This window comes from Macaca fascicularis, chromosome 4, assembly GCF_037993035.2.
Source record: "Macaca fascicularis isolate 582-1 chromosome 4, T2T-MFA8v1.1".
Taxonomy (NCBI): domain Eukaryota; kingdom Metazoa; phylum Chordata; class Mammalia; order Primates; family Cercopithecidae; genus Macaca; species Macaca fascicularis.
Window position 1 is genome coordinate 145,992,742 of NC_088378.1, and position 27,702 is coordinate 146,020,443.

The following is a 27,702-nucleotide window of genomic DNA, read 5'->3' on the forward strand; positions in this document are numbered from 1 at the left end:
TACAAGATTTTTTTTTTTTTTTTTTGGTACAACTTATACACCCCCAGTCTTACCTGTCATCAGCAAACCCATTGCTTTTTACCAACAGAAACTTTATTCATTTTTCCCTTCATCCCAACTCTTTCATATTGTGATGCAGTTACCTGGCAAGGGACTCCCCACAATTGTGCTAATCGCTCAATACAGATTTCACAACCTATAAATTCCTTAATGCATTTTCAACTTATGTATTTGCAACATACTATTGAAAATATAAAATTGAACAACTAAGGCCCCGCTGGGATTCGAACCCAGGATCTCCTGTTTACTAGACAGGCGCTTTGACCAGCTAAGCCACAGGGCCCCTCTTGGGCATATGTTCAGATATATCATATTTATAACATTTTTGACAAATTATCAGTTTGCCAAAAGTGTACTTAATTTTGTGACAAAGAAAGCACATCTGTGTTTCTGAACCAGCAACAAAGCAGAAATTCCAACACTTAAAAAAATACTTTTCTTCAATGCAGGGTTTTAGAATTTATTTCAAATTGAAATGAGTGAAATTACTATTTCGTGGTGACTATCTCCCCCTACAGGAAATATTGGATATCGCAACATATTTTAAACATTTCTCTATTCGTACATTCATTTTGTCTACAAATGTTGAGTACTGCATTTCAGGTAGTTTTCCAGGTATTGGAGATTTTATTCACTGAAAACAGTGAATAAAACAGCAAAATTTTCTTCCATTATTGAATTTATGTTCTACAGGGAGATAAAAAAGCAAAATTTTAAAAATTGGCCGAAAGCAACAACAAAAAACACCCCAAAACAAATAAACCAACTTAAAAAATCCAACAAGAAACAAAACACAAGGGATATGAAAACCAATCTCTTTATTGCTGGGTTATAGCACCCACCACACTACCTTCTGAACTAATTCACTGCAATTGAGAAAAAACCATTATGCTTCCATTTTATCTAATCTGGCACAAGAAAGTGAGCCTAGACCAGGACACAGTGATGCAGTGGAGATTTGTGGTCATGCTGATTCCCACTCACCCAAACTAGGCACTTTGAGATCCTCTGTTTCAAAGAGAGCTTTGGTCTCAACAGGAGATCTGCTGTTAGAAACAGTAAGTTAGGTGTAAACAGGGAGTTCTGCTGGATGGGTATCTTTGCTTCTGCCATAGTCTTGTTCTGCTCATTTGCCTGCTGGGTTAAAACAGACTCAATTTCTAGACCCACATAGACTGTAAAACTGCGTGGATGATACAGAGAATTAGAGAACAAAGTAGAGTACAATGTGATAGCCCTCACAGGACGCTGTGGGAACCTCTAACTTGGGCCTCACAGAGTTGCATGACCTTTTATCTCAGGTTCTATGTCGGTTTGATGAATGTAGAAGGAGTCATGGAATGTTTAGCTGAATGCAGCTTAGCATGGGGAAAAGCAGATGAAACCAATATCCTGAAATATTTAAATAACTGCCTGGTGCTTTGCATATGCATTGCTTAAGCATCCACAAAATGCAAGACCCTGGAAAGATGAGAAATTACTTAGGTTGAGGTTGAGTTTTTATTTTTTAACCAAGCCTGGTGTTGCTTCTGATTTATTTCCTGTAGGTCATGAGCTTCTACTCACTACCTAGCTAATCACAAGGCCAGGATATACAAATTTTTTGGCTTTCTTGGCTGAGGTTTTTTGTTAAGTTTAGTTATTTATTCCCTGACTTCTGTTTCTCACTGACACGTGTTTCATAAATCTTGCTATGGTGTAAAGCCCTGGAAGAAAAACCCTTTGTTTCTCCTTTTGGAAATCTTTCCAAGATATGAGCAGACATTTCAACATAAAGTAGGTGCTGGAATGGTGTGGCTACAGATAGATTGCTGCACCCTTGAGAGAAATTAACACTACCAAACCGCTGTTTAAAGTGTTTCATCTGGATTTCTGCTGACATTAGAAGGAAAGTTCTTTTCCTGATTCCCTGACTTTTGGGGCTATCCTTTCTAGAACCTACCTTTTCCCACAACATCTGTGTCTTTCCTAAACTTATGGCCTATCATAGCAAACATTTTGGCCAACATCTGCCTTATAAAAAGCCTTGCTCAAATCTTCAAATAAACCTCAATCCTGAGGACAGACAAAACCCTTCTTGTTATTGTTAGAACTACCTTATCAGCATCAAAGAAGCAGAGGATTGTGGTCAAGTTAAATAGATGCTGAGTCTGGTAAAAGTCTTCGCAATATTACTACTGTATGAAGGCCTTCCACCACTTAAGTAGCAATGATATTTATTTATTTAACTCCAAAATGGCTTATTTTATCATTTTGTTTGTTTGTTTGTTTGTACCTTACTAAGATAGTGCCATCATGCATTTAACACCCTTAAATCTTTAGAACAATTTTAGAAGGTGGTAACTTTCATTAACTTCCATTGAGAGATGAGAATGATAAGACATAGAAATGTTAAAAAGTAATTTCAAGACCATGGATGCCATAGGTAGAGTAAGACAATTTTCTTTCTGAAAATGTGGTTGGCAGATTGTATAAGATACTTCCATACCAATATTAGTGCATTCATAAAATGCAAGCTTTTAATCTCACAATTCCCCTGTTTAGTTAATACCAGATTTCTAGCAATGCTCACTCAAAGCTGCAAAACAATATTGTGAACCACAGAACTTTACACCTCTAAGATAAACACGTGCTTTGCACCGAGTATCATATGGTACACGTCAAGCAAGCTCTCTACTTTTCCAGCAAATCATACAGCACGGGTTTTGTTGATCCCTATTACTCACCTGTCACTATAATTTTATTCTGTGATAGATCTAGGACCCTAGCTCTCTCACTAAGAGGTAGCCAGCCTCTGAGTCAGAGTCCATAGATTTCTGCTACTCAGGCCAGTAAGATCTGAGGAAATGTGTTCTGGAGAATTGCAAGATCAAGATGTTTATTGCTTTAGCAGTTTTATCATTCACTTGTGGCAAGTAATTGACAAGAACTGATCCTTTGGGGTCAGTACATGCTTGGTCCCTGTCTTCACTCTTGTAAGACTGAGTCAAGATAAAATAGACTAAAAAGAAAATTGAAGTCGAGTGTGATACAAGTGAACATGAATAACCACTGTAAATGCTATTAAATTACTGTGAAGAGGCCTAGAACCTGACCTGTTGGAGAGATGATATCTGACAGTATAAGGCAGCTCAGCTTAATTACAATATCTCTGAGTTTCAGAATCCATGTCAGTGGACAGTTGGAGAATAAATGGGGGCTATTTTAGCCCCAAGAAGGAAAGAACAAATCTCTTTTGCTGAAATTTTGGTAAGTTGCTAAAAGTATGACAACGTTTTTTTTTTTTCTTTCTTTCTTTCTTTCTTTTTTTTTTTTTTTTTTTGACAGAGTCTCACCCTGTCACTCAGGCTGGAGTGCAGTGGTATGATCTTGGCTTACTGCAACCTCTATCGCCTGGGTTCAGGCAATTCTCATGCCTCAGCCTTCTGAGTAGCTGGGACTACAGGCCTATGCCACTAGGCCCAGCTAATTTTTGTATTTTTAGTAGAGACGAGGTTTCACCATGTTGGCCAGGCTGGTCTTGAACTCCTGACCTCAGGTGATCTGCCCACCTCCGCCTCCCACAGTGCTGGGATTATAGGCATGAGCCACCACGCCTGTTTGAATACTAGCCATCCACCAGGGCCAGGAGGGACGAAGTGCCATTAATGTGTTCTCAGAGTGCTGTGCTACTAACTAGAACTGGGCTCATGGAAGCTCCTCTGGGGATCTGCCTGTCTCTAGCCACCTCCTATTGGTCCCAGGTAGCACCAACTACTTCTTTCCAGCCACCTCCCTATCTCAGATCAACTCTCCTCCATTCCCACCTCACCCAACAGTGTACTTGGCCCTTTAGAACTCATTCTAGAAACTGAACAGGCTAGAAATGGGGGCTGTTCTTCTGGGCCGCCATTTCCCCTCCTCAAATTCCTTCAATTACTCAAATTTCTTTAATTTTCTCCAGACGATCAAAGGTTACAGTTTCTCAGCATTGGCCCAGCTAGGATACTTAGAAACGCGTGATTAATAATTTGTCTTTTGTGTTTTAAGAAAGATCTCCACAACAAACCTGGATCCCCTTTTGAACAGTCCTTTCCTCATGCCTACCAGTGTTTGAAAGTAAAAGTTTTCCATTAAAAAAAAAAAAAAAATGACCTCAGTTTCTTTACATACAGCCAATGCCAACAAAACTGTAGGGCTTGGGTAGGGGTGGGAAGAGAAACTTTGGAGAGGGAAAAAAAGAAAGTCAAGGTGACAACCATAGACACTCTCTGCTTGGCTGACTGGTTGGGGCACCACGATGAATACTAGCGTTTTTTTGTGTACAGATTAGATCATGAGTCAATTCAATTTTGCATGCGTTTTTCTGAGACTATCTCTACTCCAGCACGTTGCAAAAGTGAGCGCACACGACGTCAAGATACTGCCGTGACTCGGATTCGAACCGAGGTTGCTGCGGCCACAACGCAGAGTACTAACCACTATACGATCACGGCACGCCACCAGAGGCCGCTGCCTGGAGGGTTCTCCCTTTGCTCATTTCTCAGGAACTATTTTTGTCATCTAAAGAATGGTGCACTGTCTTCCGTCCTTATTTACACACCTACCCAGTTTACTTCCTTATCCACTCCCTGTCCCCAGTATTTTGCTTATGGCAAACAAGCCAAAGGTGACACGAATAGTTTCATTATACGGATTTTTCCCAGCGTGGTGGTTCTTTTTTGGGATTGGTAATATTGTGCTTGTAAACTTACTAGTCTCACTTCTATCGCCAACCCACGCATGTCTCTTGCTTAGTTTAGCAGTGTGGTCCTCAGATCTTTGGCAACAAAAGGAAGAGGGCGCTACTTTGAAGTGGACCTGCCGGATCCCATTTTTTGCCAAACTAGTCAGAATCTTTGGGGGCTTGGCATGGAATCTGGCATCTCGACAGGTGCCAGAAGTGAGTTTCTCGTCACGAGGAACTATGTAGCTTCGTCCTGACCCAGGCACCTGTGAGAAGCCCCTGAGGCGCTGGCGCACTCAGCCTGCCCACCTGAGCCGTCAGGAAATGTCCTGCGGCGCTCGCACCTCAGAGTGAAATTTCTTTCTCCCTCTCATACCTAGTTTGCCAGAAGGGTGAGATAAGAGAGTGCCTCTCCTGTGGCTCCAAAGCTCTATGGGACTTCCCTCCCGCCCCGCTTGCTGTTTTAGGAACGCAGCCTCTAGAGTCAAGGTCCTGTCGTGTTTTCCCCTTGATACTAAATGTTGTTTTTTCTGTAAAATCATTCTGGTCTTAAACTCCTGAACTCAACTGATCCGCTCCCCTAGGCCTCCCAAAGTGCTGGGATTACAGGAGTGAGCTACCGCGCCCGGCCTCTTCTCTTTACCTGGCTAAATTTGTTTAATGCTTCAGCTTCAACTCAAGGAAGCTTTTTCAAATCAAGGAAGCTTTTCTTGACCTCCCGTCTACACGCAACATATGGTTCCTTTTTTTTTTTTTCTTCCTTCCTTCCTTCTCTCTTTCTCCCCTTCTCTTCTTCTCTCCTTCTCTCTCTCTTCTTCTCTTTCTTTTCTTTCTTTCTTTCTTCCTCTTTCTTCTTTTTTTTTTTTTTTTTCTCAGAGTCTCGCTCTGTTGCCAGGCTGGAGTGCAATGGCACAATCTTGACTCATTGCAACCACCACCTCCCAGGTTCAGGCCATTCTCCTGCCTCAGCCTCCCGAGTAGCTGGGTTTACAGGCGTAAGCCACCACGCCGGGCTAATTTTTGTATTTTTAGTAGAGACGGGGTTTCACCATGTTGGCCAGGTTGGTCTCCAACTCCTGACCTCAAGTGATCCACCTGCTTCGGGCTCCCAAAGTGCTGGGATTGCAGGCGTGAGCCACCATGCCTGGCCACTTGATTATTTTTCACTTTTCCTTTAGTGCTCCTATATCAGTTTGTAATGTATAATACCAGAGTTATTTGATTAATGTCAGCCTCCCTCCTCCTTCTCCAGTATGCCCCAAGACGAGGTTTCCATTTTGTTCAATAGTCTATCATTAGGGCTCCCCATTTGGTAGGTTCTTTATCAATATAATTTGACTGCAGAATGAATGAATGGATGGGCAGAGATTACAATCCAAAGCTATATAAAAGCAACTTCATCCAGCAGCGTCTGGCCCAGTTCAGCAGGCTTGTCTTTTGACTTTTGATGGGAAAACATTGGTAATAATTTAAAGAAAGGTTGGGAGGTCAAGACAGGAGTATTGCTTGAGGCCATTAATTTGAATCAAGTTTGGACAACATAGTGAGACCCTGTCTCTATAAAAAAATAAAAAAAAATTTAGCCAGGCACAGAGGTGCATGCCTATAGTCCCCATTACAAGGGAGGCTGAGGCAGGAGGATCACGTGAACCCAGGAGTTTGAGGTTGCAGTGAGCTATGATTGTGCCTCTGCGCTGCAGCCTGGGCCACAGAGCAAGATCCTGCCTCTAAAATAATAATAAGAAATTTAAAAACGAAGGGAGTTCAAAACCACAGTTGCAGCTATCCATAATAAAGCTCAGCAAAGCCAAAATAACGTGCTTAATTTCCTAAAATTTTCTTTATCTCCTTTCCTCTGTCTGGAATACACAAAACTATTCTAATTACTAACAGCTTTACTGAATGAAGAATTACCTGTTTCCTAACAATTTTTTTTTTTTTTGAGACGGAGTCTAGTCGCCCAGGCTGGAGGGCAGTGGCGCAATCTTGGCTCACTGCAAACTCCGCCTCCCGGGTTCAAGTGATTCTCCTGCCTCAGCCTCTCGAGCAGCTAGGACTACAGGTGCATGCCACCATGCCTGGCTAATTTTGTCTGTTTTTAGTAGAGACGGGTTTTCACTGTTTTAGACAGTATGATCTCGATCTCCTGAGCTCGTGATCCACCTGCCTCGGCCTCCCAAAGTGTTGGGATTACAGGCGTGAGCCACTGTGCCTGGCCCTAACATTCATTTTTTTGATCAGGGAAGAGACCTAAGGGCTTTCTCAGTATCAAAGACATGAGCTCCATCAAAGAAAATGCAGCCAGTAAGAAGGAGAATGCAAGCTGCCTCTGTCTCAAGTCTCCTTGAATTGAATCTCTCTTTTTCCTTTGCTTAGGGCCTTCCTCAACCCCATTCAGAAAGCTGCTGTGAATGAAAGTGCTTTTCAGCATTTTCTGCTGGGATGTTTTTGGAAATTGGGTTGATCTGCATGTGCTTCTCCATAAAAAGACAGAAAAGCTGTATCTTTGATGTCACAGGCCTAGAAAAAGGCCTCTTTCCTCGTGCTTATTTTGAAAGGACGTTTTGAATATTTAATCTAACACATTCACTACAGTGATTCTGAGAAGAATAAGAGACAGGCTGGCACAGTTGAACCTACAGTTCTACCTTTATCAATGCCATGCAGTCTTCTACGTCTGAATTTCTAAACTTTCTGTAATAAATAATTTAAAACCCTCTTTCTTTCAAGGGAATAGTTCAGCAATATTTTCCTTCTTCTCCTGTATTATTTAAAAAAATTCTATTTGATCTCTATAGGATCTTTCATTTCAGCATTCAAAGCTTTTATTTCTTTCATCTGAAAGACATGTTCTCTTGCTTTCACTTTTCCTTTCAGCTATTGATAGTGCTGTCTTTCACTTTATAGCCGTATTTCCTCAAAGTGTCATCAAACCCCTATCTTATTTCTTTCATCTCATTTCTTTATTACGCTCCTTCATTTTGCTTTCTTCTCCAACATTCCACTTAAACTGATCTATTACATTTCACTAGTTGAAATGGCTATGTTAGTCCTCAACTTATATGATTTCTCAACACTATTTGATACACTGGATTTCTCCCGCCTCTTAGAAACTGCTATGGTCTGAATGTATTCCCCAAAATTCTTATGTTGATAGTTAATTGCCAATGTGATAGTATTAATAAGTATCAAAACAGTGGCCAATATGTAGAGCCATCTCTCTATATCCAGAATGCACATGTCCAGGAGTCAAGATGTAGAGGTGTGAGTATCGCCTCTCATTATTACTCAGTGATCCATTTGGACAATTTTGTATCTATCCCTGTGACCTTGATTGAGCTCTGAGGGAATGGGTGTCTTTATGCCCAGTGGATAAATGTTTCCACTAGAGAGCAATGTCACTTTTCAGATCAATTGAAACTTGAAAACTGCTTCTGGCCATTTTAGTCTTTTCATGCCACTGAACCAATATGCAGGGCAAAGTGTCCCTCTACTTGGAGTCATTGCTCCCAATTTCTAGGAGGTAGTTTGATGTCTGCTGTACAACGGAGGTTAAAGAATACAAAAAACAAAAAACAAACAGAGAAGTCTGTAAATGTTTTTTGCCCACAAGCTATGGTCAATTAAAAATTGTGACAATGAGATAAAGACCACAAGGACACAGATCCCACAGGAATAAAGGCATACTTTATACTACTGTGTAAAGAATTCAGCCAATGTGCTGACGGAAGTCAGGAAAACAAGAAATGAATTTTATTTTTATTTACTTATTTTTGAGATAGGGTCTCATTTCATTGCCCAGGCTGGAGTGTAGTGGCATGATCATGGCTCACTGCAGTCTCAACCTCCCGGGCTCAGGTGATTCTCCCACCTCAGCCTCCCCGATAGTTGGGAGTACAGGCATGCGCCACTATGCCTGGCTAATTTTTTGTATTTTCTGTAGAGTCAGAATCTTGCCATTTTGCCCAGTCTCATGTTGAACTCCTGGGCTCAAGTGATCTGCTCCCCTCGGCCTACCAAAGTGCTGGGATTACAGGCACGAGCCACCACACCTGGCCTAAGAAATGAATTTTAGAAGAAAGCTGTGATTACTAACCTAAGCCTCATGATTAGCTACAGAAGCAAGGTTCGTAACAGCTTGTATTATGTTAACTAAGTACTTCTCGCTTTTTACCCCAGTACATTCTAGGAAGGTGACAACTAACATTTTAGTTTTAAAGTAGGATTATGAACAAACTGGCATCACCCCCATGAGCTGGCTGTGATTTCACAAATTCCATGTTGGAATGCAATGTAGACTTTTCACTTGTGAAAAGGATAGTACATGCCAAAGGACAAAAGGGATGGACTGCGCTAGATATTTACTTTTGCCAGCCTAGATTCACTGTCCCCTTCTTTCATCCTGTGTTCCTAGGAGGTTGATCTATACATGAATTTGATCCTTGCCTTTTGGCTTCTGGTCGAATTTGGCTGATGGAAAGTAAAAATATGTCAGAGAGAGGAAGGAGTTCTTTCTGTTTCCAGATTTTCTTTCCTCCCATTGCCCCTTTGGGCCTAGGTGTGGTAATTACTTATATATGGTATTAGCTTCAAAATACTGCACTATCTCTTGTGGCTTCCTAACACCTTGCTCACTTCTTTGTCAATCTTCAAAGCACCCAGTTGGTTTTTTTCGTTGTTGTTATTGTTTGTTTTTTGAGACAGAGTCTCCCTCTGTCACCCAGGCTGGAGTGCAGTGGTGCAATCTCAGCTCACTGCAACCTCCGCCTCGCGAGTTCAAGGTCCTGCCTCAGCCTCCTGAGTAGCTGGGATTACAGGTGCCCACCACCACGCCTGGCTAATTATTTTGTATTTTTAGTAGAGACAGGGTTTCACCTTGTTGGCCAGGCTGGCCTCGAACTCTGGACCTCAAGAGTTCAAGTGATCTGCCTGCCTCGGCCTCCGAAAGTGTTGGGGTTACAGACATGAGTCACTGGGACCAGCCCAAAGTACCCAATTTGAATGACTCATCTTTTTCCTGATGGCTGACATATTGACCTCTTTTAGCTTATACGCTGCTGTGTTTACAGATATTAAATGAAAATACAAATAAGATATTTACTTTCAAAATATAGTCATTGATACAGAGTTTAAACTGATAAGAATGATGATCTTAGCCAAAAGGCTGAAAACACTTGATCTTAGTCAAAAGGCTGAGAAGCGATGATGATACGGAGTTTAAAAACCTGATCTGGGCTGGGTGCGGAGGCTCACGCCTATAATCTCAGCACTTTGGGAGGCTGAGGCAGGCAGGTCACCAGGTCAGGAAATCGAGACCGTCCTGGCTAACATGGTGAAACCCCATCTGTACAAAAAATACAAAAAAATTAGCAGGGCGTGGTGGCACGTGCCTGTAATCCCAGCTACTTGGGAGACTGAGGTACGAGAATCACTTGAACCCGGGAAGCAGAGGAGGCAGTGAGCCAAGATTGGACCACTGCACTCCAGCCTGGACTACTGAGCAAGACTCCATCTCAAAAAACAAAAACAAAACAAAACAAAACAAAACCTGATCTGGTAAACCCAGAAGGCATAATGTGAACTAGGAATAAGAGAATACCTCATTGAGGAGGTGCCATATTATGAAAATTGAAGAATGAATAGGAGTTACCCAAGGAGAGGCTGGTAGGACAAACACTCTGGGCCTAGGAAATAGCAAGTGCAAAGCTACAGGAGTACCAGATAGAATCAGACAGGCCAATCCCTGAATACACTTTCTAATTCTAGTCCGATAATTTTATAAAATCTTATAGCTTCAAGCAAATTACAAAATGCACTGGTTTCTTCACAAATAGCAATTTTGCTGTAAATAGAAAAAAGTTTAGCAATTCTGTTGTGAATAAAGTTAGTCTTTAATAAGTCAAGCAATATCAATGTACACCAGCAATTTTACCTCCTTTTTTTTTTTTTTTTTTGGTATTTTCCTTTGTGTGATTCCAAGGAATATTTGCGATCTCAAGTTGATTTACTGATGGCCAGTTCTGAGTCCAGATATCAGTCAGCGTTGTAAACAATCAGTATTCCTCCCAGGTGTTTACTATTACACACAGAATCTAGCTTCCCAGGTAAGTGAAGCCATGTCAATAGTTAGCCTGATATAAAATTATATTATTTTGACCTTAGTTAAGCACCCTTCATTATCCATAATCACATGTATTTCTCAGATTTTGTCATTGTTAATTATTTAAATCATGCAGCTCCTCTGGGGTATAAACCTTCACATATTTTTAGATGTGACTTTACTATTTTGATTTTATCAGAATTATTCCTTACAAGGAATGCATGACAACGACTCCATCTGTAATAGGTATGAAGATGAAGGGGAAGGGTGGAACCGAGGAAAAGCATGTATGTATGCGTTTTTAAAATTGTATGTGTCTTAAAAATATATTTTTAAAAAGTATATAAGTGTGATTCCCATTTTCAGGAATCTTTATTCACTTTAAACTATTGTAAACACTGTGTGAATAATTAAGTCTAGTTTTATTCTTTCTTATTCGGTATCTATTAATTCAAATACGATCATGATACTCTTCTGACAGACCTTTCAACATCTCCCTTTAACAATTCTTACCCAAGTTTCTATATACCTTAGACTAAAGCACATGAGACCCGATAGTTAAGAAAAGGCAGTTATGTGTGTGTTCCATGTTGAGTAGATAATATTCTGATATATAGCTTTCTCTCCTACTAATTGAGAATCTGATTGGATAAGTAACACTACACTTTCTTTTCCAAATTAGAGTCCAAACAATACCCACCTCAAAAGGTTGTGAGAATTAAATAAGCACATTCATATTGCATATGTAGCCCATAAGTTGTTGGCACCAAATATCTCTTCTATGTGATTTTTTGTTGTTGTTGTTTTTGAGATTGGAGTCTCACTCTGTCGCCCAGGCTAGAGTGCAGTGGCACAATCTCAGCTCACTGCAACCTCCGTCTCCCGGGCTCAAACGATTCTCCTGCCTCACCTCCCAAATAGCTGGGACTACAGGCAGCTGCCACCACGCCCGGCTAAGTTTTTGTGCTGGGATTACAGGCATGAACTACTGCACCTGGTAAATGTGTTTCCACCTGGTTTCAAACCAGGGACTTTTCACGTGTGAGGCAAACGTGATAACCACTATACTACAGAAACTCGTTCCATGTTTTTTTTTAAAGGCTCCTTCTCCTCTCCTTTGAGCCTCAAGTATTAATTCTGAAGTTTCTTCAGTATGGGGCTAAACTGGATTATTTCTCAGAACGGGAAAAGTGAAGAGATTTGCTGAATCTGGGGTAGGAAAAGTCAGTAGAAAAATCTCCCATTTCCTTTGTAATTGTTTTCTGTCACCTTCCATGTGCAATGATTGAGGCATTTAAAACTCTTACAGGAGTATACCAAACTAATAAAGATTTTTAGAAAGTCTGCACATTTTCTTATTTCTCTAAAAAGAAAAGACCCCACCCCCTTCACATTCCCTGATGAAAGTAATTACAGGCTCATGCCTGTAATCCCGGCACTTTGGGAGGCCAAGGCGGGCAGATCATCTGAGGTCAGGAGTTCCAGACCAGCCTGACCAACATGGTGAAACCCCGTCTCTACTAAAATTACAAAATTAGCCGGGAGTGGTGGCACACGCCTGTAATCCCAGCTACTCGGGAGTCTGAAGCAGGAGAATCGCTTGAATCTGGGAGGTGGAGGTTGCAGTGAGCCAAGATCAGGCCATTGCACTCCAGCCTGGGCAAGAAGAGCAAAACTCCATCTCAAAAACAAGAAAAAAGAAAAAGAAAAAAAGTCAAAGAGCAATACCAGCTATGCACTTATACATGCTAAAGTCAGTCTCACAGATACTATCATCGACCTTACTTAACATTGATATTTATATTCATGTTAATATATGTCATAGACATGGAAATACACTGCCCAGATCCTCCTTCAAGGAAGGGCTTGCAGCCCAACTGCAGAGAGCACAATTAGCAGATAGACACCAGCTGTGAGCTTCTTTAGTATTTGCCTCAGCTGCAGAGCTCCTCCCCACTCAAGGCTGCATCCTTCCCCAGGGCAGTCCTCACTCAGTGACCCACAAAGGAGTTAAAAAGGGTGGTCTAGAGCCCCTTTGGCCCAGTGTGGGGGCAACTTGACAGGCATACTGGCTGAGTATACAGAGACCTACATAGCTTTTTCTTCTACTAATTGAGAATCTGATTAGATAAGTAACACAACACTTTCGTTTCCAAATTAGAGTCCAAACAATACTCACCTCAAAAGGTTGTAAGAATTAAATAAGCACATTCATATTGCATATGTAGCCATAAGTGGTTGGCACCAAATATCTCTTCTGTGTGGTTTCTTTGTGTTGTTGTTTTTGAGATGGAGTCTCACTCTGTGAGACCTACATAGATTGAAAAAAAGTGAGAAAGGTAGCTATCAGGGAAGAGGGAATTTAAAGTGCAAAGGCCTTAAGACAGAAAATGTGTTTTGCATTTTGTAGGAATAGCCAGAAAGCCTTGAGGCTATGAAGTAAAAGCAGGCAAGTAATATCAAGTTGGGGGTCGGTGGGGAGGAAGGAAACTCATAGGGCTTCCTAGGGTAGGTAAATTAATGTGGACAAGCAATCAAAAGCAATAGCAATCCTGATCTAATAAATTTGATAATACAAATTAACTAGACAGAAAAAGCCATGTTGTATCCTGAGTTACTAAAAGAGTGCATTAATACACCTTCTCCAAAGAAATGGGGCTAAGGATTTACAAATATGGATTCAGGAAATTCTGTATCCCATATTCTCCTCTCATTGGAATCAAATTGTAATGCAAATGAGTCACTAGACTTTCATCACCTGGGTAAAGTTGCTCTTAAGAGTTAGACCACTTAAGAATTAGGCTGACCTTTCTTGCTTTTCAAGAATACTTAGAATTGCAAAATTTGCCTTTAAAGAGTGGCGAGTATATCCCATTTTTATGGCTGTTTGACAACACTATTAATGTAATATAATTATTACACTGGAGGCCTGGCGTGGTGGCTCGCGCCTGTAATCCCAGCACTTTGGGAGGCCGACACGGGCGGATCACCTGAGGTCAGGAGTTCGAGAGCAGCCAGGCCAGCATGGTGGAACCCCGTCTCTACTAAAAACACAAAAATTAGCTGAGGATGGTGGTGCATGCCTATAATCCCAGCTACTCGGGAGGCTCAGGCAGGAGAATCGCTTGAACCTGGGAGGTGGAGGTTGCAGTGAGCCGAGATCGCACCACTGCACTCCAGCCTGGGCAACAGGGAAAGACTCCATCTCAAAAACAAACATAAACTCTGGAATTGGTAAATAGACTTCAGGGATTTGCATATTTGATTTCACTTATTACTCCTGCTGAATAAGCTTCTCCGGTGTATCCTACAATAACTTGTGGGTCTTCATTGCCTTCCAGTGGATTAAGTTACATCAAAAAACATTGTAAAGAGTTACTCCAGCCCAACCGGGAAAGAAGCGCTTTACAATGTGATCTAATGAAACAAACATGACCGTGTCCAGCTTTCTCTAGGACAGTGTAGCGTGGCTCTGAAAAGAGCCTTTGTTTTTCAGTTTTCACAACCTCGCTCCTTATTTGGCCTTATGGTGGCTCTCAGTCTTCTTAGGCAGCAGCACGGCCTGGATATTGGGCAAGACACCACCCTGCGCGATGGTGACTTTGCCCAGCAGCTTGTTGAGCTCTTCATCGTTGCGGATAGCCAGCTGGAGGTGACGCGGGATGATGCGGGTCTTCTTGTTGTCGCGGGCCGCATTGCCGGCCAGCTCCAGGATCTCAGCAGTCAGGTACTCCAGCACCGCAGCCAGGTACACCGGCGCGCCGGCCCCAACCCGCTCTGCATAATTGCCCTTGCGGAGTAAGCGGTGCACTCGGCCCACAGGGAACTGCAGCCCAGCCCGAGAAGAACGGGTCTTGGCCTTAGCGCGAGCTTTACCGCCTTGCTTGCCACGTCCAGACATACTGGCCACAACTTACTTAAAGTACCCAGCGAAACGAAAGTGGAGAGGCAGCGCCTTTTATAAACACCATTGGGCGCGAAAAAGAAGATATGTCATTGGTTAGAGTTGCCACTTAATTTTAACCAATGGAAGTACATCTTTTGGATTTGCTGATTGGTTGATTAGGTATAACTAACCTCTGAGGTCACCCTGAATAACCACCAATCAGATACAGGACTTTAACTCTTCACCTCATTTGCATGAGAGGTACTATATAAAAACGACTCCTGGTGCCTTGCTCCCATTACTTCCCGTTTTCTCGATCTGCTGTTAGTCCGCCTCGACTCGTAGTTCGCCCTCGACATGCCGGAGCCAGCGAAGTCCGCTCCTGCGCCCAAGAAGGGCTCGAAGAAGGCAGTGACTAAGGCCCAGAAGAAAGACGGCAAGAAGCGCAAGCGCAGCCGCAAGGAGAGCTACTCCGTGTACGTGTACAAGGTGCTGAAGCAGGTCCACCCCGACACCGGCATCTCCTCTAAGGCCATGGGAATCATGAACTCCTTCGTCAACGACATCTTTGAGCGCATTGCGGGTGAGGCTTCCCGTCTGGCGCATTACAACAAGCGCTCGACCATCACCTCCAGGGAGATCCAGACGGCCGTGCGCCTGCTGCTGCCCGGGGAGTTGGCCAAGCACGCGGTGTCGGAGGGCACCAAGGCCGTCACCAAGTACACCAGCGCTAAGTAAACCTGCCAAGTAAGCGTCTTAAAGCCCAACCCCAAAGGCTCTTTTAAGAGCCACTTAAATTGTCGCTAATAGAGCTGCAAACACGTGTTCCTAATCCAGGTTTAAATAATGGCGATGTCTTTAAAGGGGTTGTTATGATCTCATTACATTGAGTAATGCGTACAGTGCTTGTAATCGAGTACAGGCTAAAGAAGCCATATGCACTTTCTTAGTACTGAGAGTACTGAGTAGGGAATATGGCGCCTAAAAAATTAAGGATGTGCAGGAAATTTGCGTTAACAGAAAGTGCTTCCTGGCTCTTGGCGCGAAAATGGATACTTCCGTTGTGTAGAGTGCTGTGACTTCCTGTTAGAACTTGTTGAAAGCCTATTGTGTCACGTGTACTTTCCACCATTTAAAGGAGTTCTAACTTGAGTTTATATATTTGTAAATTTGGTTCCCGATGGCCTACCAGTACGTATGGCTTTCGCGCGAGCAATTACCTTGTTTAACCCCTTCTAGGCTGTACCCAGCTCTGCCTTGCTTCCCTCTCACCCCCCCCCCGTTTCCACCTCTCCAGCCCACAAGACATCGGGAAGATGCCAGACCACCAGGCAGGATAGTCTGCAAGGGTAAGGGGAGGAGCACAGCTTTTCTCATGAGTGAAGAAACGGAACATGAGATCATCGCGGAGATTCTTGAATAGTTTGCTAGTTGTTAAGGCATGTTCAGCGTCAATTGGCTCAATCAGTAATTTTTCCCTTTGACAAAACTTATAGAAAAGGAAAAGCAACTGGATCCAGAGGGGAGACAACAGACTGAGACTAGAGACAGTCCGCCCCCAAGCAAGAAGTTGGAGTAGAGGAGAAGGGAACTTCCCCAGCAGCACAGGGTCTGAGCAGAGTTGGGTGGGTTTTATTGTGTAACTGGAGGCTAGAATGGCTATGCCGGTGATAAGCAGTGTGGAACTTTTTTGGAAGAACCAAGTGAAAGAAAGGGTCCACGAATTTTAAGCTAGGTTGTTACCTGGCTAAATTTGTGATTTAGAAATGCAGGCCAGTTTCACAGGGAAATTTTCAACGTATATGTGTCTGTATATATATTTAACATATTTGGCCATGCATTGTTCTAGTCTTTGGGGATATTGCCCGCCCTTGGGCATTTGGAGATTAGCAAGGTCATATTGGAAAACTTTAAATACATGCAAAGCATATGTTCACTGTTCATCTAAGTCTTATTTATCCTATCAGCAATTTTGGGGTTACACTAATATTCTAAGAAATGTATCAACAAATAATTATATTTATTGTTTACCTATATAGAAGGCACTGATCTATATCTATACCTATATAGGAGGCAATCACTTGAAGTTAGGAATTCGAAAGCAGCATGGCTAAAATAGTGAAACCCCGTCTCTACTAACAATACAAAAATTAGCTGGGTGTGGTGGCGTGTGCCTGTAGTCCCAGCTACTGGGGAAGCTGAGGCAGGAGAATTGCTGGAACCCAGGAGGCAAAGGTTGCAGTGAGCTGAGATCACCTGACTGCACTCCAGCCTGGGCAACAGAGCAAGACTCCGTCGCAAATAAAATTTAAAAACAAACTAAGATACACTATGCCAATGAATTCTACCTTCAGGTATACCTGACTACTCTTTACAGACTAAAATTTTTACTCTGAAGTTATCTGCTGTTATTACCTTTAGACTTACAAACTATTTTTGCAAATGGACATAACATCTTGATTTTATACAATTTACTTTCAGTCCTTTTTGCTTTTTATAAAATTCTGGAAGTGCATTTGTGTTTTAATAGAAATACTGGGTGGAAGTGGCCATAACTTTCTCCTGCTTTCACCCTCACCCCTTTTCTCACTCCCTTCAAAATGATCTCATTTTATTTCTCTCCATAGCACAGATATCCCCCCCCTTCCCCCCGCAAGACGGAGTCTAGCTCTGTTGCCCAGGCTGCAGTCCAATGGTGAGATCTTGGCTCACTGCAACCCTCCCCCTCCCAGGTTCAAGCGATTCTCTTGCCTCAGTTTCCCAAATGGCTGGTATTACAGGCGCCTGCCACCACGCCTGCCTAAATTTTGTATTTTTAGTAGAGATGGGGGTTTCAACATGTTGGCCAGGCTGGTCTCGAACTCCCGACCTCAGGCTATCTATACCGGCCTCGGCCTCCCAAAGTGCTAGGATTACAGGCGTGAGCAACCATTCCCGGTTGATAGCACAGAGTTTAACAGCTTGAAGGAATCAAAAAGTTCAGATCAATGTTATTTTACAAATAGCTAAATGGATGCAAAGCTTAATTTGCTCAGATCGTTAGAATCAGAACAAGATTCCATTATGCTCTTGTTTGTTCCCATTATACCACATATCTCTTTGTCATGTATTTTCTCATTAGCCATGTGTATTAATTTGACTTAATTTGAAACAAAAATAGGGCTCTTTTATTCATTTTTATATTTCATAATCTCTCTTAGATTGTTAAAAAGTTGAATGTGCTAAATTGTCTCCTGTCTCATAAAATAATTTTTTAAAGAGTAGTTCAGTGCTTTACAATAATTGCTGTGTGATTCTGGACCACAGCAATTTAATCTAACAATTGTTACAGCCTCCTGAAGAACACTTGCACAGAATAATTGCCTGCTTCAGATTTTCCCATTCTTTGGGAAACTGAGAGTAGCTCTGGGATTGAAAAGTGGAGGTTTATTTAACTGTGGTTAGGGACTTGGCAATCATATGTTTGGTCTGTGTTGTTATCTAGTATCTGAGCCTAGAAGTTGGAAGTAAAGAGGTCAATGGACCTAAGAAAATGGCATGGCTTTCTACCTTAGATGAGCTGGAAAAACTTAGTAATTCTTCAAGTCCTTAATACAAAGGAGTAATGTCACAACTCTATGCCCATGAAGTGTAATATATCATGTCACTGCTTTCTTGGTATTACCTGAGGTATAAGTACAGCTGGGAGAAGACCTTATCTCTGTCTTCAGGAATATACGTGAAGGAAAGGAAAAAAAAAATTTTTTTTTTGAGACAGTCTCACTGTCACTGAGGCTGGAGTGCAGTGGCACTGTGTCGGCTCAATGCAACCTCTGTCTCCTGGGTTCAAGCAATTCTCCTGCCTCAGCCTCCTGAATAGCTGGGATTACAGGCGCCCGTGACCATGCCCGGCTAGTTTTTATATTTTTAGTAGAGATGTGGTTTCACCATGTTGGCCAGGCTGGTCTTGAACTCCTGACGTCAGGTGATCCACCCACCTTGGCCTCCCAAAGTGCTGGCATGAACCGGGTGGGTGAGCCACCGTGCCCGGCCTGGGAAATTTGTTGTTCATTTGGTTTCTCCTACTTTCTCATTCTTTCTTGAACTAGGATTTTTCTGTCCTATTATAAGTGTCTGAAAACCAGTTTGTTACTCTTAAGACACTACTCAAATAGAAATATAATACGGCCAGGTGCGATGGCTCATGCCTGTAATCCCAGCACTTTGGGAGGCTGAGGTGGGTGGATCACAAGGTCAGGAGTTCAAGACCAGCCTGGCCAGTATGGTGAAACCCCGTCTCTACTAAAAATACAAAAATTAGTCGGGCATGGTTTCGACTAATGGGACGCCTGTAGTCCCAGCTGCTTGGGAGGCTGAGGCAGGAGAATGACTTGAACCTGGGAGGCAGAGGTTGCAGTGAGCCGAGATCATGCCACTGCACTAGAACCTGGGTGACAGAGCAAGACTCCATCTCAAAAAAAAAATAAAAGGGGGGGAGTGAATATAATACAAGTCATACATGTACTTCTTATCTTTCCAGTAACCATTTTTAAAAGTTAAAAAAAAATCAGGCGCAGTGGCTCATGCCTGCAATGCCAGCACTTTGGGAGGCCGAGGTGGGTGGATCACCTGAGGTCAGGAGTTCAAGACCAGCCTGGTCAACATGGTGAAACCCCGTCTCTACTTAAAATGCAAAAAATTAGCCAGGCGGGGTGGTACGCATCTGTATTCCCAGCTACTCGGGAGGCTGAGGCAGGAGAATCTCTTGAACCTGGGAGGCAGAGGTTGCAGTGAGCCGAGATGGCGCCATTGTACTCCAACCTGGGGGACAAGAGGGTCGAGACTTCGTTTCCAAAAAAAAAAAAAAAGTTACAATTAATTGTAATAATGTATCCTATTTGACAGAATGTATCAAAAATACAGTTTCAGCATATAGTCAATACAGAATGTATTAAATATCTTGCATTCTTTTTTCATTTCAAATCTTCAAAATCTAGTGTGTATTTTACACTTTTACAGTATATCAAAATAAATTTTCATGGGGAATTCTTCATCTGTAATTAGAATAAGAAGATTCTGATTCATGTCCCTAAGGTGTTCCAAGCATACTTGGATGTTATCTAATTGAATCCAGCACCAGTTTTTAAATGTAAACTAATTAAAATATAATTAAACACTCCCTCAGTCACATGCCACATTGTAAGTGCTCAAACTCCATGCATGGCTAGTGCTATACCATAAGACACTCAATGAGCAGAACTTGACCTAAAACCCACTAGGGCACTATGCAAAGGATTACAATTCCTTCTGGCATCACCACTTACTACAGTTTTTCCCAAGGGAGTGTTTAATCCATTGGGCTTGGAACATGAAAAATGACAGGGAAGGACATGTTACATGCTGCAGATTTCTTTAACAATAACATAACTATATAGACACAAAATGAAAACGACTTTCTCAGGTAGGCCCACAAACTGACACATGAAAATAATTCATTCCTATTGGGATAAGTGACAGGCAGGTTTTGTACCTGTCCTGACACATTTCCCCAAATTCTCCCTTATAGGACTAGCACCACTACTACTCTCTGTGATGGCTTCTCTATCTACTAAGAGAGTATGATTAAGAATATTACAGGTTTGCCGGGCGCGGTGGCTCAAGCCTGTAATCCCAGCACTTTGGGAGGCCGAGACGGGCGGATCACGAGGTCGGGAGATCGAGACCATCCTGGTTAACACGGTGAAACCCCGTCTCTACTAAAAAATACAAAAAACTAGCCGGGCGAGGTGGCGGGCGCCTGTAGTCCCAGCTACTCGGGAGGCTGAGGCAGGAGAATGGCGTGAGAATGGCGTGAACCCGGGAGGCGGAGCTTGCAGTGAGCTGAGATCCGGCCACTGCACTCCAGCCTGGGTGACAGAGCGAGACTCCGTCTCAAAAAAAAAAAAAAAAAAAAAAAAAAAAGAATATTACAGGTTTGAGTGAGTGTATGTTCAGGGCAATTTGAATCTATGCTCCTGGAAGAATAAAAATTTAAAAATTACAAGTTTGGGTCACAGACTCTAACATTTGTGAATTGGTTATTTGATTTGACCTCTATTTTGTCATTTTAAAATAAGAGTAGTAAAATCTATCATGAAAATATGAGATATGAGATAATCCATGTAAAGCGTTTAACACAATTTTCAACAAACTTTCAGTGTATCTTAGGAATTACTTTCCTCTTTCACTGTTTCTTTTGTCCCTTTTGTAATACTTTGAAAATTTTAGGTGTTGTTAATCATTGCTTATTTAGAGAGTAAGATCAATCTTTTGTGAGGTCTTCCCTTAGCTTGCTCTTAAAGCTACTCTTAGAGCTATTTTAGAAAAGCCTTACTATCCAATTCAAGCCAAATCAGGAGATAAGCAGCCTAAATACTTTTTTTTTTCTCCCCAGATTGATGCCTGCAGCTCCTGGGGAAAGTGGAAGGCAGATAACTCCTTTATGAAAAGGCAGCATTCAAAAACTATAAAAAATATAAATCCAACATTATTAAAATTCTGTACATCCAAAGATATCACGAACAGTTAAAAACGAACCCACAAGGTGACAGAATATATTTGTCACATACTGACAAAAAGTTAAAACTCAAATATATAAATATTTACAAATCAAAACTCATAAAATAAAAACTGTAGAGAATCTGGATAGACCAAAATTCCCAGAAAAGTGGGAAAATCTCCAAATAGCCAAAAATCTCATTGAAAAAACTCCAATCTGACATAAGGAAATGCTGATAAACAATAATTCTGAAGCACTGCTGGTGGAATATGGGAGTGTAAATTTTAAAATACTATCCTGGAAAGCAAATTGTTCATTTTTACTCATGTTTAATATGCACATACTTTTACCAAATAATTCCACTTTCATGTAACCAGAAAATGCACAGGTGTGTACAGTGCTGTTTTGTAATGAGGAAAAAAAAAATCAACAGAAATGAATAAAGTATTTACTGACACATTAGAAAACTAGATTAATGGTGAAAATAACGTAGAACTGCACATTTCAACACGGATATATTTCAAGAGCAAATGTAAAAATTCATGAAGATGTTTAAAATAGATTTAGGGGTATGTGCATCTAAAGTTAAAAATGCGTAGGAACAGTAAACACCAAATTCAGAATATCAGTTTATCCTAGAATATTAGTTAATTCTAGGATAGGAAAAAGGGAGGGCTGTGCTACTGAGAAGGGACATGAGGATTTTAACTGTAGTTGTTGAATAAGTGGTGTGGTCACCAGCGCATTTTGTATACTTGATATATTTCAGTATTTAAAAATCGTATCAGAAGGCAAACATATAAAGGAATATTATTACTAAGACTCTTAAGACTGCCCAGCTGTCTTCTACAGTAGTAAAAGTATGGTCTGCTCCCCACTCCAAATCCTGAAGGCTCCAGCATTTAATGGAGCCCCCATCAAACCCCTCATCTCTCCCGAGACGTATTTGAAGGGCCAGAGGGAAGTTAAGTGTCTAGCCCGCCCCTAATCCGAGCGGTAAACCGGCTGCAGGCAATTTGCAAGCAGCCGCCAGAAGTTACTGGCCAGCAGAGGCTCTTCTAGCCTTGGGAAATCTCGGCCCAGGGCCATCTGTAGTCATCAGTCCACTTTCGACATCCCGAGTTAATCTTGTAAAACAGGATAAGAGAACTCACTGACAAGGACCCTATTAAGAGACTCAGTTTGCTGTCATTTTAACTCTTTTGTTGAAAGCTTAGGGGCCCTAAAAAGGGCCTTTTTAGAGAACGACAGGGCTTCAAAATGCTGTTTAGCCGCCGAAGCCATAAAGCGTGCGGCCCTGGCGCTTCAGCGCATAGACTACGTCCATGGCGGTGACCGTCTTGCGCTTGGCGTGCTCCGTGTAGGTCACGGCGTCCCGGATCACGTTCTCCAGGAAGACCTTCAGCACCCCGCGGGTCTCCTCATAGATGAGGCCGGAGATGCGCTTCACACCGCCGCGGCGGGCAAGGCGCCGGATGGCTGGCTTGGTGATGCCCTGGATGTTGTCGCGCAGCACTTTGCGGTGGCGCTTGGCACCCCCTTTCCCCAGACCCTTACCTCCTTTGCCGCGTCCTGACATTATCAAGTGATCAGAGAACAAAGATCTGCTGCCTGTGATGGCAGCTTTCTTTTATGGGTAAACCCTGCGGACCAGACTGAAAACCGGAAGAGCTTTGGCGGGAAGTCCCTCCCCGTCGGGGGAGGGGACCTAAAAGGGAAACAGGCCTGCTGTGCACTACTCCCTTTTGTTCTCCTTCAGTCCTTTTTAATCCTCGAGACCTAGGCTGTTTTTCTTCCTTTTTTCACTTAACATGATTCCTGCCTCATAACAAAAATGTTAACATTATAGAAGATACATAAAGCAAAAAGAATAAAATATTATCTCTACATATATACATGTTTTCTTTATTTGTGTGGAACTATGCTATTTTGTGGCATTTTTCTCCTTAATATACCATGGAAATATACTCCATATGCTAAATTCCTAGCAATACAAGATAGACTCATATAGAATTTAAAGATCTTTCAGGTATATTGCTAAGTTATCTTCTACTTATTTTAATTTCCAGTGTTTGGGGTGTAGAATTATCCCCCCAGATACCGAGCTTGGTAATCCTGGGTGCTTTGGAAAATTGAAGGTTCTCAGAAACAAGTCTAAGAATCAAGATCCCTCTAACTTTGTCTTGTTTCTCTTCCAGGGAGGGACTTTCTCTGGAATTTCCTGATATGACCAAGAAAGCTTCTTACCAAAAGAAGCACAATTGCCTTCGGTTACCTCATTATCTACTGCATGCAGAAAAGACGACTGAAGAATGCAACTATACCTAGATGAACTTTCCCACAAGATAAAGCTGGCCTCTTGATCTCATTCAGATTCCAAAGAGAATCATTTACAAGTTAATTTCTTTCTCCTTGGTGCATTCCTTCTCCCTAATAATCATTTACTGTTCCTCAAAAAATTGTCTACATTACCCATCTCCTCTTTTGCCTCTGAGAAAGGGTATATAAGCTTCTGTACCCCACTGAGGCGTTGAGGTAGTTATTCTGTGGTCCCCAGCCCTGTACCTTAATAAATTTGTATGCCTTTTCTCTTATTAATATTCTCTTATCAGTTGATTTTCAGTAAACTTTCAGAGGGCAAAAGGGAGGTTTTCTCTTGGCCCCTACACCAGTAGCAGTTTCTGATATGCCTACAACCTTAACTAATGCTGGGTAGAACCATTTTAAATAATCCAACTGTACTAATAAGGATTTGATTTCTTGTTTATAGAAATAACTTTTCAAAAAGTTAATCAGCTGGTTAGTCAGTACAATACATGACCTATTTCCCCCACTGATTTGAGGAACTTATCATATACTGAATATATGAGCCACTGCACCCGGCCTATTTGGTGATTTTCTTGCTACTCTTTATTTCAATGAGTTCCTTACAGCAATGCTTGAAGTATTTTCAAAGTACTCCACTTAAATGTCATAAAGTAAATGAAGATAAACTTTTCATTAAAATACTTTTAAAATTTTTGCATTTATGTTGCAATAAAAGAAAACTTGCCATACATCTTTGGAAAACAAAACAAAACAAAATTGATATGACTGGCTGTAACTTGCTGTAGCTGAATTCAGTATATGTTGTAAAGAGGGTAAGGGAGCATAGATTAATTGAATACTTAATCTAAGGGTAAATACAAATTAAAAATAACAGGCTTAATTATCTGTTGTAAACAAGAGACTTCCTTTCCCATCACTTTCAAGATGTCTTTCTCTGTCCTTTTAAAATGTATGCAAATCCTTTTAATGACTAAACAGGCCTTATAACTGAGAATATTTTCTCAATGCCTGGAGAGCTATCTCTTTGAAATGTTCATCATTAAAAAAGATAGTGCTCTGTCTCCCAGTTTCCAGTGAGAAAATAGGCCAAATTTTAGCTGTCACCTAACTTCGAATTGCAAAACCTATCCAACATGGCTATTCCTAATAAGAAAGCAAGATTTCTTTCTGGTTTTGCAATCTCTTCGTAAGATTGCCTGTGATAAGCAACTCTCTGGTTTAATGCTTATTCAATAATAAAATTATTTCCTTTCTATTCTTTGGGAGATTTCAAAATTGTATTTTCCCCAACATTACTTAACAAATATATTTCTCTGCTTGAGCTTCTCACCAATCAGAAGCCATTTTCTGTATCTGATTTCATGAGTTTTCACATAGCAATTAGTGACAATAAGGATAGCAATGAATGGTAAAATGTGGCAGAATATGCCATCCCAAAATATGCCATTTTGGAATAAGATTTTGAGATAAAGGCAATTTAAAAGAGTAGGTACAAGAAAGGCAGAAAGGCACTCTCACTGTTCCCTTTTTCCTCCCTAAAAGCAGGAATTAAAATTCCCATGTCCGTGTGAAGAGACCACCAAACAGGTTTTGTGTGAGCAACAAGGCTGTTTATTTCACCTGGGTACAGGCGGGCTGAGTTCGAAAAAAGAGTCAGCGAAGGGTGGTGGGATTATCATTAGTTCTTACAGGTTTTGGGATAGGTGGTGGAGTTTAAAGCAATATTTTGGGGGTAGGGGGTGGATCTCACAAAGTACATTCTCAAGGGTGGGGAGAATTACAAAGTACATTGATCAGTTAGGGTGGGGCAGAAACAAATCACAATGGTGGAATGTCATCGGTCAAGGCTATTTTCACTTCTGTGGATCTTCAGTTGCTTCAGGCCATCTGGATGTATATGTGCATATCACAGGCTTAGCTTGGGCTCAGAGGCCTGGTGTGGAAGATGTCCTCCTTGTACCAAAAGGAAAAGAACATTTTCATCAAGGACAGGAAGTTGAAACCAAGAAAATTCTGTACAAGCAGATCTCCTTAAAATAATTGTTTTCCTTTAGCCTTCCTACATAGTTACATTTTCACAATTTACTCTGTTCAACCTACTATAAAAGCATTTAGGTTTTGCTACTTCTTTGGGGTAATTAGAGCTCCCATGTCCCATGCCACATAAAATTTATATTAAATAAAGTTATATGCTTTTCTCCTCTTAATCTGTCTTATGTCAGTTTAATTATCAGGCCCAGCCATAAAAACTCAAGAGGATAGTGGTAAAATTTTGCCTCCCCTACAAGGATATTTGAGTTTGTCAGACTCTTTAGTTTCTGAAATTGACGGTAAATTTAGTCCTGAAATCAATAGTAAACATACACACAGTATAACATTTTTTAAAATGTGATGCTAATCAGTCTCTTTTCTAATAGGATAACTGACTATCAAGATAAACTTAGTTCAAACAGAGTAACTCTGAGTACTCACATTCTTTCACACTACAAAACAAATCTAGCAGCAAACTTTATTATGTCAGGCGTTTAAATCAGAGCAACTCCATCTTGAATAGGAGCTGGGTAAAATAAGGCTGAGGCCTACTGGGCTGCATTCCCAGAAGCTTAAGGCATTTGTATTCACAGAATGAGTCACAGAAGAGGTTGGCACAAGGTACAGGTCATAAAGACTGCTAATAAAAGCATGAGGTAAAGAAGCCAGCCAAAACCTACCAAAATCAAGATGGCGAGGAAATTGACCTCTGGTTATCCTCACTGCTCATTATACACACTTATAATGCATCAGCATGCTAAAAGACACTCCCACCAGTGCCATGACCATTTACAGATGCCATGGCAACGTAGGAAAGTTACCCTATATGGTCTAAAAGGGGAAGGAACTCTCAGTTGGGGAATTGCCCACCCCTTTCCCAGAAAACTCATGAAGAATCCACCCCTTGTTTAGCATGTAATCAAGAAATAACTATAAATATCCTTAGAATAGAACAAAAGAACAATTTTCTTTACTTCTCTAATAAACTTGCTTTCACTGTACTCTATGGATTTGCCTCGAATTCTTTCTTGAGAGAGACCCAAGAACCCTCTCTTGGTGTCTGGATTGGGACCCCTTTCCAGTGACAGTTACACTTGCAAAATACATCCTGTGTCCAACCACTATACATTTGTGAAATTTATTAAATATTAATTTAAATAAGTTGAAAGACCTTTAAAGACGAACAACTCAAAAATGAATAAAATTATTATTTGGGTTACCCAGTATAAAAATCCATCAAAAAGCCAAATATTTTACAATTTTGCTCAAGTACCTATTTTTGCTAATTGTCAGCACTTATTTCTGTTCCAGAACATCATATTTATACTAGGATTGGAAGTAGTTATATTTTAAGAACAAGAAACAGAAACAATAAAAGGTTACGAGATGTCAATAGACTAAGTGCTAAAGAAATTCCAGATAGGAAGAGGAGGTATCTAGAGAAAAGGAGCTGAAAAGAAATGGGGTAGGTCGACCAAATTTTAGAGCAAGAGTTTTTAACCTGAGGTCCATACTTATATGTCACAACGCCCCTAAGGATAAAATTCAGCAATTGGAAGGTGCTGAAGGGGAAGTCTGTGAGTTTGGGTAGTAAAATATCTATTTTTAAAAAGTTAACCTTGACTGAACTTGAACATTTCACTTTATTATGAATTTAGGCCACAAATCTCAGTACCTGTTACTTTGTAACCCAAAAGACATTAGATGTTTCATTTCTCGTTACAATTGCTGAGTTATCTTGAAACATTTATACTCCTCTAATTAGTAACAGCAATTAGGCTCACCAAATTATATAATGTGTTAACTATATTAACAACATAACTATATAGGCCCATTTATCACTATCAAGTTTCAAAAATACTCTGATAACTGTAATTTAACTTTGTTTGGCATTTTATATACTTAAAACATCATTCTGAGATTTTCCATGTTACCAGACAGCCAAAAGTGTGTACAATACGCAAGAAAACTGTTAATGTCTTTTTCTCAAGATTACATCTGAGTGGGCCAGGCGCTGTGGCTTACGCCTGTAATCCCAGCACTTTGGGAGGCCAAGGCGGGCGGATCACGAGGTC

General features: G+C 41.2%; 3 protein-coding genes and 2 non-coding genes across 7 annotated transcripts; 1 reads left to right on the forward strand and 4 right to left on the reverse strand.

Moving 5' to 3' along the window:
- Window positions 1–269: 269 nt before the first annotated feature.
- On the reverse strand, window positions 270–343 carry TRNAT-AGU (transfer RNA threonine (anticodon AGU)). Its single transcript has one exon. It is a non-coding gene; the product is annotated as a tRNA-Thr (tRNA).
- Window positions 344–4,463: 4,120 nt separating this feature from the next.
- Window positions 4,464–4,535, reverse strand: TRNAH-GUG (transfer RNA histidin (anticodon GUG)). The gene has a single exon. It is a non-coding gene; the product is annotated as a tRNA-His (tRNA).
- A 9,792-nt stretch (window positions 4,536–14,327) lies between these two features.
- H2AC12 (H2A clustered histone 12) lies at window positions 14,328–14,796 on the reverse strand. The gene has a single exon (XM_005553786.4). The coding sequence runs from the start codon at window positions 14,764–14,766 to the stop codon at window positions 14,380–14,382; it is 387 nt and encodes a 128-aa protein (XP_005553843.1). The 5' UTR covers window positions 14,767–14,796; the 3' UTR covers window positions 14,328–14,379.
- Window positions 14,797–15,047: 251 nt separating this feature from the next.
- Window positions 15,048–25,803, forward strand: H2BC12 (H2B clustered histone 12). Of its 3 annotated transcripts, XR_010586481.2 has the most exons (3): window positions 15,048–15,498; window positions 16,049–16,100; window positions 23,467–25,803. XR_010586481.2 is itself a non-coding variant. In XM_005553806.5 (2 exons), the coding sequence occupies exon 1, from the start codon at window positions 15,109–15,111 to the stop codon at window positions 15,487–15,489; it is 381 nt and encodes a 126-aa protein (XP_005553863.1). In that variant the 5' UTR covers window positions 15,048–15,108; the 3' UTR covers window positions 15,490–15,498; window positions 23,467–25,803. The 3 variants fall into 3 exon arrangements, 2 of the variants coding, with proteins under 2 accessions (XP_005553863.1, XP_065400372.1); XM_005553806.5 differs by lacking the exon at window positions 16,049–16,100; XM_065544300.2 differs by lacking the exons at window positions 16,049–16,100; window positions 23,467–25,803 and adding an exon at window positions 21,164–21,302.
- H4C9 (H4 clustered histone 9) lies at window positions 21,581–22,874 on the reverse strand. The gene has a single exon (XM_045390019.3). It carries the CDS (start codon window positions 22,845–22,847, stop codon window positions 22,536–22,538), a length of 312 nt encoding a protein of 103 aa, XP_045245954.1. The 5' UTR covers window positions 22,848–22,874; the 3' UTR covers window positions 21,581–22,535.
- Window positions 25,804–27,702: the final 1,899 nt, after the last annotated feature.

Coding starts and splice junctions, on each gene's coding strand:
- H2BC12 (XM_005553806.5), top strand. CDS start 15,109: ATGCCGGAGCCAGCGAAGTCCGCTCCTGCGCCCAAGAAGGGCTCGAAG.
- H2AC12 (XM_005553786.4), bottom strand. CDS start 14,766: ATGTCTGGACGTGGCAAGCAAGGCGGTAAAGCTCGCGCTAAGGCCAAG.
- H4C9 (XM_045390019.3), bottom strand. CDS start 22,847: ATGTCAGGACGCGGCAAAGGAGGTAAGGGTCTGGGGAAAGGGGGTGCC.